The sequence below is a fragment of the Empidonax traillii genome, unplaced genomic scaffold, assembly GCF_003031625.1.
Source record: "Empidonax traillii isolate 1590-97213 ecotype Southwest subspecies unplaced genomic scaffold, ASM303162v1 scaffold87:size1256882, whole genome shotgun sequence".
Lineage (NCBI taxonomy): Eukaryota > Metazoa > Chordata > Aves > Passeriformes > Tyrannidae > Empidonax > Empidonax traillii.
Genome location: NW_020955280.1, coordinates 1,005,765 through 1,018,794, shown reverse-complemented (window position 1 = coordinate 1,018,794; position 13,030 = coordinate 1,005,765). Strand labels below are relative to the sequence as shown.

The following is a 13,030-nucleotide window of genomic DNA, read 5'->3' as shown; positions in this document are numbered from 1 at the left end:
TTGCTTGTACCCACCAGCTGTTTTCCCCGGATCACAGCCATATGCACATTTTTCAGAGAACCATCATCATCTTCAAACACTTCTGCTGACCACAAAGCACAGTTCACATGTGTCCATTCGTTTTGGCCGATATAGAGAAGACGCCCGGCATCCTAAAGAATAGAAGGAAATGTTCTTTCCAAATTTCTGCAAGACACAACCATGCATAAAACCCACCTCACCTATCCACAGTACCCAATCTACAGTGCTGCTTCAACGGGCTCCTATGGAAATGGGCACGTGGCATATACTCACATTAGCACTGTCATCACCGTATTTCAGGCACAACGCGCACTGCCTGTTGTCTTCTACATCCGGAGGTGGGTTCAGTTCAGGACTATCCTCTCTGCTTCTGTCAGAGCCTTTGAGTTAAAAGACAGAACAGTGTTTATTCTTGAAATTTAGGAAGGCAAAAATTCACCTGGAGAGATTGTCAGTAAGTGAACAGGGTAAAAGAGTTTTCAATAGCCAGCTCAGAAAGTAAAGCACACATCAGCCTCCACACAGCCCTCATCTGGGGTCAAAAGTATTCCTGGGTCCAAGCTTAGCTCAGAAACACCTTGTATGTAACAGCCTCTGAATGATTACAGGTCATAGAGGTCTCCAAGACGGTTGCATTTAAAACTAATACTGCCCTCCCTTTACTATAAGGAGGTTTGGATCAAAGTGCTTTGGGTTTGGGATTGGCAGTGCTGCCATCGGTTTTCTTACCAGAGATAGGAGGTGTAGGAGGATGTAGAGGAGTTGGTGAATCTGGATCTCCAGGTCCTTTGGGTTTTGGCGCTGGAATGATTTTCTTCATCAGAGGGGGCTGTTCAGTGCGGTTGTTCTCTTCACGCTCCTGCCACTGAGCATAATTATGGTCGAGCGACGGGGGCAGCACCGCGTTTGGCAACATACCACTGCTGAGATGGAGCAAGGAATCAGTGTCACAGCTGGCTGCACAAGAGGACCTTGTGCCCCGGCTACCAGGGCCTACCTGACATCCCCTCCCTGTAGCAACTCATTTAATTACCTACAGCCCACACGTGGTTCCCACAAAGGCTGTGACCACTCACATTTTAAGGTTTGTGTTGTGTCCGTTTCTTTGGAGGGTAACAGGTGCAGGAGAGCCACCCCAAACAGGGTGTGAGGAGAAAGAGAGAGAAGGAAGGACAGGACTGACAAGCCAATACCCAGTAATACCTAGTTCCAAATAGTGTTTTTGGTTACTCTTCTTTAGAACAAGGAAGTGTGTATAAAACCTGGGAATGGGATTACTATGTAACTTCCTAGAGAAAAAAAAGAAAAACAGAAAACCCAACCCCACAAACAGGCTTTCTCAATATGTTTTGCTTGGACAGCTGGCAAACAGCAGGGTGTCACAGTCAGATACAGAACAATTACTTACTTGCTTGTTACTTTATTTGGCTCCCAAAATCTGGACTTTTTTACACTGAACCATGGAAAAACACGCTCCATTTGCTAAAGGAAAACAAAAACCCATTAGAAAAGTTAGACAACATACCCAAAAATTCAAAGACATTCAGCCAAGATCTACTGTAAATGCACAACTAGTAATATTTCATTAACATCAACAACTCTGACAATGTATTATTTTATTCCTGGAAAGACCCAAGCAAGGGCAAGTGTGATGGCCCTTTGGACTCTGACAGCAACAAGCAGTGGTAGGATACCAAGTAGATTTCAAAATAACTGTAGCCCATCTCACCCGAATAAAGAAGGACTTGACCATGCTGTTGGCTTTCTTAACCTCCGGCTGCCCACCATCGGAATTAATGGCTGCTTGAATGATCTTCACAATGTCATCACTAAAATCCAACTGTAAGAGACCCGCAAAACTTCACATTAACGAGATTGTCTTTTGCACAGCTACGCCATCAACTAATTTTTAAGGTATCAAGTGAGCGTCTAGATGACTATCAGATTGGACAAGAGCATGACTTAAAAGTAGAAAGAGAATTTGGCTGTGAAGAATCAAGCAGCCCTCTACATTTGCAAACTGGCTGGCAGAGCTGCTACACCCACAACTGTTCGCTTCTTCCTTCTACACGGAGCTGACTTCTGACCGGTTTTGTGTCCACTAAACTAGCTACCTCAGAAGGATTTGGTCAAAATCTGGCACAATCAACATTTGTCAAGCACTTTGTAACATGCAGTGTTCCTCAAAGATTACAGATTCTATAGGGGAAAAAAAAGTAAAAGGCTGGTCTCTGCAATGAGAACTGATTTGTTCAACACCAGCTTTTCCTGTAACTGACCCTTGAATAGGTCACTCCTTCACCCGTGAATCCTTCCTTTTCAGCTAACTGACAGCAGCAGAGCTATTGGGCCAGGCCTTCAGTCACAATTTCCACATGAAGGATGACCTGTCCTGTTTCCATCTACATAAACGTCTGACTAAGAGCAAATGGGGTCTAACCAAGTGTCACTGCTGGTTACAAAAAGCCCTACAACAGCATCAATTACTTGTCTCTGGGCCAACACTAACACCAGTGCCAGCCAGAATTCTTTTTAGCAGCATGATAACCTGCTTCCTTGTTCCTGAAGAAAAGGCTTAAGCCTGCTCAGTTATAAACAACATAGGTCGTAAAGTAATTCACAGAGTCTATAGCATAACAGAGTGGAACGTGAAAACTTTGACATACCACAGATGTGTAACTTCCTTGATCCATTTTTCTTTTCACTCCTTCCAGATCCAGAGGTTGTTGATCCTCCTGTTTACTGACTTCTGTTAGGACAGGAGGATCGGGACCCTCAGGAGAGCTTCTGGATGGGATGCTCTCTTCTGTTTCAGGATTTAAATCAGGTGGTTTTGCTGCCTGTGAACACCAGCAATGAGACAGAGGGATGTTGGTTACTGAATGTAGCTGCTCCTCATGATACACTCCCAAGCACATTTATTGGCCCAGAGATTCTCGCTAATGTGAATGAAAGGAGACCCGAATTCTGAATTTCTGTCCAAAATATAGGAACAATGAAAAGCTCTTAAGCAGCTTCCTGCTATGACCTGTAAGGTGCACAGCAGGGAGAGCCATCATCTATAATAATCAAATCCATTGCTCAGAAGTCTAATTTCTGAATGCATAGTTCAAGACTAAGATCCTCTTCTGTCAGAAAAGCACCTTTACCATCACAGAGTTAAACCCTCCCACTCCTTGAAGAACTTTACCCTTATATTTTTTAGCTTCACAAGTTGTATCATAGATAACCACTTCTTTGCTTCCATAGGAATGAACAAAAGAAAGAAAAAATATAAATAAATCACAGCATATGTTGTTCCAAATATGATGCAGACACTTCTGCGGTAAGAAGCACAGCAATACCACAGCTCAACTGCATGTCAGGCACACTACAAGCTGGAGTAACACTAAGAAGACAGAAGCTCCAGCTTACCTGTCGATACCTCAGCAGATGGCTGGTAGTTCTGGAATTCAATAGGGCTGTTAAAACCTGCTTCAAGGAAACCTGCAGCTCCTTTTCCAGTGCCAGACGCCACTCTGCAGGATGCTGGTCTGTACAGTTAATGCAGGTGTACGCGACACTCTCAGGCAAGTTGGACAGTATCTCATACATTTCATCTGCAGACAAAAGAAGATAAGACAACCATCTGAAGTACTTTACTGAAGGATGAATATAGGGAAAAGCCCCTGCCCTGCACCTGCTTCCTAACTGAAACACTTTTCACATAACAAAAGCCCCTTGTGCAGCTAACTGAGTGACACTGCCTCTGAGGCAAGTCCTGTGCTTTCAGGATGTCATTAGTATTAGCACTGATTTACCTGTCACCACTCTACAGGTATTTTTCAGGTAGGTCACAACAAGTGAGGGTGTTAAAGTAACACTCCAGTAGAAAGGTCCAAGACTGGACTGGTTTGATCTAATCACTGCCCTGTGTTCTTTAGTACTGATGAGATGAGGAATTCCTTACCAGAAAGGTTTTCACATTTGGAGTGGACCCAGCGGTCGCATTTCCCGCACTGCATCATCTTACTCTCATAGTCATCATCATCGTAGCATTTGTCACAGAGAGGACAAAAATTTCCTGCAAACAAGATCAGATTTCATAAGGAGTTCAGATGCCACACGCATCTTAAAGGCTGGGTGGTTACTTCCTGGTGTGCCAAGAAAGCAGCTCTGAACACCCTTCCCAGGAAGCTGTCAGCACAGTCCCATCTTCAGGAGGCTACAAAAAGTAACATTGAAAGACCACTGCCGACTCTAGAGTCCCATGGCTGGGGGCCCATTTTTTGGGCATGGTAAGACTAACAAAATATTATATGCGAGAACAAAATGAAAGGACAAAGATGACACACAGGGAAGAAATTATGTGGAACAGTTAAGATTTCCTATCCTTGGATTTTTCCCAAGAATGCTTCTCTGAGGTTCAAAGGCATCACGTAAAGCAACTAACACAAGGAACAACCACTTCACAATAGAAATTTTGTTGCTTTTAAGTCCAGAGTACTTTAAAATGCCTTTTCCTCAACTGCTATTTGAAAACTTGGGCTAACAGGTGTGTAATAATTCCTTTATGTAGCACAGAGTTTACACACTGAAAGCCCCAAATTTTGACAATAAAAGCAGTGGTGACTTTGGTGAGCCACTGTATGCTCTAAGATCCTGGCTTTGACAGGAACTGCTACACCCTCTTTCAGGCTTGACCTTAACCAGCCTGCACTGCTGCCTGGACTGTGCCAGGCTCAGCTGTCATGCTCACTCCTCTGCTCACTCATACTGACATTGGCTGATTAAAAATTGAGCAGCTGAGGAGGCGCCTGCTGTAAAGAGTCACAATTTTATGTACCTTTAGCAAAGAGTTTGGCACAATCATGACACAGGGAGAAGTCATGGGACCACTGTGCATCCCACCCTTTGCCTGGTGTTGTTGATCCACAGCTCTTGCAGCGAACACATTTGGTACATATCTGAAAAAAGAATACATTGGGCAAGAGTTACGTGCTTTATTTAGCAGTTCCTGTGCTTTCTGTATAAACAATGCATTTCGTAGTTTTTATTCTTTAACAAGCACAGAGAACTCATCCAACAGAACAAGGAGTTTCAAATGCTGAAACTTTCCCCCAAAAGAACAGAGCTCACTCCTTTTATGGTACAGTGGTAATAACGGAACAAGAAAAAACGTTAAACCAAACTGCAGTATAGATTTTTTGTCCTTCATATTTGCATTGAACAAAATATCACCTTTCCCTCACATAAAACAGCGTATGTAGTTGTGGCATTTCTTCCGATCTAAAATACAAAGTCTTCTTTTAAAAATTTACAAACTTTATATATCATAGTAGAAAACAACTACAAACTCCTAGTACGAAATACACTATCGGCACTTGTTTAGAACAAAAGCTTGAAAGATGCAAATTGGGACATTATTCCAAATTGTCTCTCAACACCAGTATCAATAGGTTTGTTAATAAGGAGCTTCTTCCACTTTATGGGACTATGATCAAAAGACTTACTACGATCAGAAGACTTGCTACAACTAGAAAGAGGTGTAATCTCTTTAAAAACCCTGCTTGTTCAGAACACCTTCTCAACCAGCCACCTCATTATCTGTTTCCAAATGTACCTTTCAATGCAACAGGCACCTCGGCTTGAAAAGCTGAGCAATTGCATGAGAGCAATTGCATGAGAGCTCTGCAGAGCTCTAGTGCATTATGATGAGTCAATAAAAATGAATTTCCCAAAAAAGAAATTAGAACACCTCACCCAAACTTTCTTTTTCTTGGTGGGTTTGGTTGGGTAGTTTGGGCCCAGGCACTCAGGGTGATAGCTGTTTCGGCACTTGTTACACTCCAGCAATTGCTACAAGAATAAGGGGGAAAAACATTGGAACAGAGACCTTGCAAAGATATGCAAAATTCTTGACATTTTAATTTTGTATTGAATCCCCCATTTGGAGCACGAGAAAGAAACTGCACTGGAGCAACTCGAGAGGCCTCCTCCCCCGTGTACACTCTGCCCCTCAGCTCTCCTTGTCAAGTTCTGGAGCAAGAGGAGCTCTGGGACCAGTGGGGGTGTTGTTGGGTCTCCCAGCAGTTTTGGGGTACCTTGGTGGCCTGGTGCTGTCTCCCACACACGTGGCAGAACTTGCAGCGACGGCAGCACCAGTTCTCCAGCTGGTCCTCCTGGGGCCGCTCGCTCTCCTCCAGGCAGAACTTGTGGAAGGGCTCACAGCAGACCTGGCAATACACAAACTGCAAGGAGGGGGAGAAGCGGGTTTTAGCAAGGCAGAAGCTGCCTGGAGTTCCCAAACAAATCCCCCTGTGGTCCAAACTACTTTGAATTCTGCTTTACGACTGACAGAACAAGCACTTCTACTGTCATATTTTAGGAGGGAAACTGAGTGTGTATTTCAGATAAACCCAAACTGGACATCTTGCCGCCACCAGGAGTCTGGTGCACTAAGTGCTCTGAGCACTGAAAAAGTCTTACAGTGTTCTTCAGGATCTCCCTGTCTTGTTCCCTCCCTGTAACACAAGCCAACTGCACCAGAAGACACATTTAGTGCAGAAAGTAGGGACATGAAAAAGAAAAAGTGTCTCCCTCTGTTCAGCCTTGGTGGCCATTAGAAAGCTCTTCTTATTTCTCTGTATCCCCTGCAAGGCTGCTCATATTGGAAAAACAATCACTCTCAGGGCACGAACACTGTAGGCTCACAGGGAACACAGAAATTGTTGCCTGGAGCACCCTGGCTGAGAAGGGGATGGCTCCATGCCCCACTGGGCCTTCACCACCTCAAGTGCACTGATGTCCACATCCAGAACTGAACCCCCTTTTCCCTAGTACTGACCACTCACCAGAACCCAGACTTTCCTAGAGCATCACTTTCCCAGGTCAGCTGGTGTGAAAATGCTCAGAAGGCACCTATACATCTGGAAATGCATTTAACACACCTCAATCCAGCTCCTCAGGCAGCACTAGAAGCTTTCCAGTCACGTTTCTGTAACAGTTTGCAGCTCTTTGCAGGTACAGACACACCTGGGAAAGTCATTGCTGCCTAAAGCCCTTTCACACCACTGGGCAGCCTTTCCTATTTCCAGTTAAAATAGAGCAAAGATTCTGCATTACATTAGATGTGAGTTCCAAAATTTAGAGACATAGGTGCTCTCAAATATGCTATTCTTCACACTTAATGCACCTCCAAAGTAAGCACTGAAGAAGTTTCTAAACTGATTTTAAATATCTTGAGTATCTTGGGACAAATTCTAGCAAGGACAGATTTACATGTAGTATTTTAATTTCTTCTGAATTACAGTCAGTATAATTTTTATTTATTTTGGTAACAACACAGTGCTGTAACTAAGTCATCAACAGCAGAACGCAATGCTTTACCTCCACATGTCCACTGCTGGCACAGAGAAAACACACCACCCTGGGAGTAATAGGTACCGAGGTGACGATGCCTAACCCACCCATCTCCCAAACATTCTCCACTTCACAGTCCTCCTGAAAGTACAAAAGGACACATCACCATGCAGAACAAGGCATATAACATCAGTACAAAGTGCTCACATTATTGCTGGTTTTTACATTCTGGGTCTGTGATTAAGAAGTCTCAAACTGATATAATTTCAACATCTACCTCTACTGTGCAGTGTATTTTGGGAGTCACACCTCGGCACTGTTCCTGCCGAGAGCACTCAGTGCCTGCTAGAGCTTCCCTTCTACAGAAAGCAAACCTAAGGAACGAGACAACGCTTTTCACAATTGCACAATTATTACTAAAAGTTTAATTTCAGAGGAATTGTACTTTATTTAAGCTCCATATTGGTATAAAACATTTATGAGAACTCACTATAGTCTCCAGTATCAACACTTAGAGATGGACTAAAAAATTATTAAGAAAATATTAATTTTTATTATTATTTCAACAGTGTTGTTCAAAAAAGTACATGATTTATCATTTTAAACCCCCAAATATACACCAAATATTGTGAATTACAAGTTACTAACATTTTCCCCAAATCTTGTTGGCTCAAGTTGTGGTAAGGATTTAAAGTTCCATCTTAATGGAATAATTCTTCATAAACCTCAAATTCTTGCTCATCCTCACACATTGACAGTTAAGGTTTTAAAGCTTTAAGTGTCTCTTCATCCAGTACTCTAATTATAAGAAAAAAAAAGGCATAACAAGCTTCTAAAAATCAACCAAGTAACTTTTCATGAGGCTCCTATTTGTGGTTCCCTCGGAAAGGTACCGGACACACAAACTCAGGAGTTACTGCCAGCACTCTCAGGGGACTCTAGTTCCAGTGTCTAGAGCCAGGGAACATTCAAATACTTAAAACATTTTGTCCTCTACCTTGAAATCCACTCGGATTCTGTGGACTCCATCTGTAGGTGGCTTTTGCTTGGAACTGCTGCCGTTAGTCAGAGTGCTGAGCAAGTTCAGCGTGCTGCTCTCTGGCTTGGTTAGAGGAGGGGGTTTTTCCTGGTCAAGCAAAGGAGCCTGCATTAATCCCGACCTTGGACATTAGAACTTACCCAGCAGTTATATCCGATGCTGTAGGTACTTCACAGACAAACCCCCAAACCAGCACAGAATTAACGAGTGTGTCGAAGCTGCAGGGAAGTGACCATTCTGCAAACCATTCCCTAAGAGCATTCCACACGCAATTACAGTTACAATTCCATGTACTGCACTTCCCTCTACCATCACGTTGTTCTCTCCCACCAGAGCGTGGGTTGGTCTTTTGCTGCAGTGGGGCAACTCTGGGTGTAATCAGGCCTTATGCACTTCTCCCTCATATTTAAATAAGACTTTTTTTTTTTTTCACGATGGAGCTGTTTCTGAGACAAAGGTAGTTCTATTTTTTAGGGAAAAACTAGCCTCCAACCCCCAAATGCACAAGTCTTAGAGATCAAAATAACACCAAAGACGAATCTTAGGCATAGACCAGGTTTTTCTGGTATCCACAAACAGCCAACAAGGAAAAACCCAACATCTTTAAGAACCAAATAAAAAATGGTATCTGCAAAGGGTTATGCAATATGGTTCTACTTTCAAGACAGAGAGAAGTTCCAGGTCCTTGAAATTTTACTGACTGTACAAAAAACAGTATTCACCTTTTCTTTTGGTTTCTGTTTCACAGGGAAAGTTGGACGGGGAGCAATTTTTTTCTGTTTGCTTTGTTCTGTGCCTAGGAAGGGGGGGAAAAATTATGAGTATTTCAAGTAACTAACAGCCACCTGTAGAGAAGAAAAGGGAAAAAAATCAGCTGGGTAACATGCGATGAGTTTTAGACTAGAACTTTTCCACCCTCTTCTGTGGTTGCACCTCACCAACTATGAGCAGTCTCCTGGAGGCATGACTAGGAGAGTTCGCTCTGCTAACAATCTGGAGCACTGTGGGTGCAAAGCCACAGAAATCCCAGAGTTGCCTGGCTGGTCACTGTTCATGCTGCTCTGCACTACATGCAGTAGAGGACTACGCTTTGGTGTTAAAAGATTACATCCTCCTGGTTTCACATTCAGATTGGGAAGCTGACAGACTTAACAATACTGAAAACATACTTCCAGACTGCCACAGCTACATGCCACAGCTCAGTTCCAACCAGGATGGTCATCTTTCTGCCTGCCCCAGCATACTCTGTGGTTCAATAAAAAGGAAGCCAGTTCTAAGCAAAATTTTCAAAATAATCTGCTGTACTTTCACCACACCACAATGCATTTATCATACTTAAAACCCAACAGTTTTCACTGGTATTAATATTGTCACTTAAAATGACTCAAACATATTGAGGATAAATAGTCCCATTTACCTATTTCTGGTTGGAGAGTCTGCTTTTTCTTGGGCTCAGAAGTGCTAAGTTTAGGTGCTTCTTTTTTCAAAGTTCCTGAGCTCGGTGGCTGAGAAGGAGGGAGCTGGACTTGCTGGGATGTCTGCTTGCCAGTCTTTCTGGTACCAGATGTAGGGACCTGTTTGGGCTCCGACATGGGAACGGAGGAATTCCCATCCTCATGCTTTTCCTCAACAGGCTTACGGGCAGGCTCACCACTCTTCTTCCCAGCACTGTCTTCTCTTGGTGCGACAGCTTGAGGAGCTTGTTTCTGTCCAGAGTCCAACTGGATTTTTCCAGAATGGCTTTCTTTCTTCTCATTTGTCTTAGATTTCTTCTCTTTCTTTTTTGCAGCTAGGAAGAAGAAGCACAGAAAAGCAAAGAGACAAAATGGTGTGCCTTCAAATAATTTGCTGCTTTTTTGAAACAAGGATACAGATACTTTGATTCAGAACTTTGTCATTGTGTCATACAAAAGAAAAAACTGTACTCAAAAAACAAACTAATGCATTTGGCTTGTGCTTCAGTCTGTATTCTTATACCGTGGACCCCCTATTCTGAGACAGCAGTAAGCAACACCCTCCTGCAGTAGCACAGATTCAGAGCTGAGAGCAGACTTTGTGAGGAAGGAAGGAAAAGGAAGCAAAATGAATCAAAAGAAAGGAAGCAAAACTACCAGTCCAGTGCTGAGAAACACAGGGGAGTACAAATGCTGTCAGCACCCACACCTCTCCTGCCCCTTTCACCTGCCACCAGCAGTGCAGCAGGGTGGCTCCCTGTAAAATAACCTTTATAAGCTCAGTGTAGCCACAACAACAGCACAGAAAGCAAAACTTATGAAATGAAAACTTCCCTCTTGTGCTTTAGCCTACCTTTAGCTTGCTTCTGGAGATAAGCTTTTGAAGGCATCCACTGTAGATTTTGACACTTCCTCATTCTAAAAATAAAGAAAACGTCATGAAATCAGATGAAAGATGCAGACATTAAGAGGGCAGTCTATAAATACTCAACATGAAGAATTGAAAAAAAGATTATCAATATAAGCACTACTTTTGTTCAGACAAAATCAGGTACTCTTGGAGTGTGACTGGTGTAGGAGACCAAGACTTTCGTTAACTTTATTCAACTTTATTCCCTATTTGTCTCGTACTTAGCATGTAACGCCTTTTGTATGCTGGGCCAGGATTTGTTTCTGCATCTGTTTTTGTAGCAGGACCTGTGGCTCTGAAACCCAGCCTGAGGCCTGGGCAAAGCTGCTGAGAACAAGACTCCTTCCAGCCTGCAGAGTGCTCTCACACAGCAATTCTCAGAGCAAGGCTTTATGAACAGCTCTCATACCACAACAATCTATTGGTGTTGCTTTAGCTGCTGCCCCTTCAGACAGATTATCTAGCCTGGTAAAATCAATTTATTGCAGCAATTTATAAAAGGTTCAGTCTAAGGGATATGTACAAAAAAATGACAGGAGAAATCAAAGAAGAGTAGTATTTCTTAATGATACCTAGAGACATCTTTGACATACAAAGTGTACATAAGCCAGATAAGCATCATCTAGAAAACACAAGCTCTTCATGAATGCAATTTGGAAAATAAGAGATAAATATTTATGTGTACATTGCCTCCCTTGCAAAATCCCACAACAGAAGCCACTGGTCTCACACCAAACAATTCTCAGTGCCAGTTTTGTCAAACTGGAGAGAATAAACCGGAAGTGAATTCCAGAGAAAGAGCTCATAACAAGCTCACTTTGATTTGGGATCTTGACTCCTAAACTGTTCATAGTCCCCTGCTTTGATCCAGCCTCAGCCCAGGCCAAGCTTACTCCAAGCCCATGCTACAGGGCAAATCTGCTGTTCCTGGCCTGGAGCGAGGGTACACTTATCCCAATTAGTGCAGGGATAGTTTCTCACTTACTTGCAGCACTGCTTCTTTATATTGCGCCCACCAAACTTGGGTTTGTCCAGACAGTTAGTGCATTCACCACAGTCCTCTGGAACTTGACAGCCCGAACACTGCCCGCAGCGCCTGGAGCGCCGGCCTTTCTTCACCGGAGGTTCTTGCTGTGCCTTGTTTCTGGTAACTGGCTTAATGGGCTTGATAGGTGGAGCAGGAGGTTCAGCCTCTTCTGAGCCAGCTATCGATGACTTATCTATCAAAAGAACATTTCTAATGTGAATTTGTTGATGTTAAAGAATGTTTCAGGAGTGTCTAATTTAGTCCATGAAGCTCAAGTTCGTGTGCAGAACCACACGAATGCATGTCAGTGTGTGTATACACAGGTGTGTAGATGTGTATATGCACGCACAGCTCTCTGTAGAACACAAGTTTGGTGCAGAACACATATATTTGACACAATTCCCAATGGATAAAAGGATTAACCCTGCTTGAGTGGCACTGTAGTAGAGAGCCTGGAGCTCTGTAACATATTTTCCATTGTTAATCACTTGAGGTCCTCACTGTAAGCAGTCAACAGAAGCTGACTTTGTACAAATCCACAGACAAAAACTAGAAATCCCAACGCACCATCGTTCCCCATGGAAGACAGTATCTTCTCCCGCTCTTCCCACGGTAAGGCACTCAGAGTGGGCATGTCATCAGGAAACACTGCTCGCTTGCGGCCCAGCGCAACAGCTGCTCTCCTGCAAACATGTTTTATTCGTGGTCCTCGGACTGACGTTTCTGATGAATCACTCTCTTGCCCCTAGATTTCAGAACATGAGAACAGAGAGCATTCCTAAGAAAGGTACCAAAACGAGGCTGAGAAACATGTAATGGAAACTTCTAAGCAGAGATAAACTACATCTTAGCTTGCACTTCGTAAGAATCGTGATAAAAACAAAGATTCAGTCTTCTAAGCCTCAGCTATCCAAGAGAGGATAAATGCAAGAGAACATGAGGTTTTACTAAGTTGGAGTTATGAGGTAAGTTTCTGTCCACTACTGGAAAACCAACTTATTCATGAAGCCATGTTATCAAGGCACTAACATCACAAATATCAGAGTCCACTGGATTTGGACCAGCACTCGGTGCTGACTGATCCTGCAGAAGCCAGAAGTAAATGAGGCTGTTTGAGAGCTTTGCAGATGCTGGTGTTTCAGATGGGAGGGGCTGTGTTTACTAGGTGCTAAACAAATGCAGCATTTTAGTGCCATTTTCCATGTTTTGATCATAAGATTCTGGAGTATCTCCTATCA

The 13,030-nt window shown here is 43.2% G+C and overlaps 1 protein-coding gene across 2 annotated transcripts in view; it reads right to left on the bottom strand.

Annotated features, from left to right (window-relative positions):
- The window catches only part of KMT2A (lysine methyltransferase 2A), a 40,701-nt gene that overhangs the window by 15,575 nt on the left and 12,096 nt on the right, over positions 1-13,030 (bottom strand). The window contains exons 4-21 of one of the 2 annotated variants that reach the window (XM_027881391.1): positions 12,360-12,537; positions 11,751-11,985; positions 10,709-10,773; positions 9,819-10,190; positions 9,124-9,197; positions 8,360-8,488; positions 7,390-7,503; positions 6,105-6,251; positions 5,764-5,859; positions 4,847-4,967; positions 3,971-4,084; positions 3,436-3,620; positions 2,688-2,861; positions 1,751-1,861; positions 1,430-1,503; positions 751-944; positions 295-401; positions 15-152 (exon numbers count right to left, since the gene is read on the bottom strand). In XM_027881391.1, coding sequence (XP_027737192.1) covers positions 15-152; positions 295-401; positions 751-944; positions 1,430-1,503; positions 1,751-1,861; positions 2,688-2,861; positions 3,436-3,620; positions 3,971-4,084; positions 4,847-4,967; positions 5,764-5,859; positions 6,105-6,251; positions 7,390-7,503; positions 8,360-8,488; positions 9,124-9,197; positions 9,819-10,190; positions 10,709-10,773; positions 11,751-11,985; positions 12,360-12,537 — 2,628 coding nt within the window. The remainder of the gene's footprint in view (positions 1-14; positions 153-294; positions 402-750; positions 945-1,429; positions 1,504-1,750; positions 1,862-2,687; positions 2,862-3,435; positions 3,621-3,970; positions 4,085-4,846; positions 4,968-5,763; positions 5,860-6,104; positions 6,252-7,389; positions 7,504-8,359; positions 8,489-9,123; positions 9,198-9,818; positions 10,191-10,708; positions 10,774-11,750; positions 11,986-12,359; positions 12,538-13,030) is intronic. The other variant, XM_027881392.1, reaches the window with a different exon arrangement.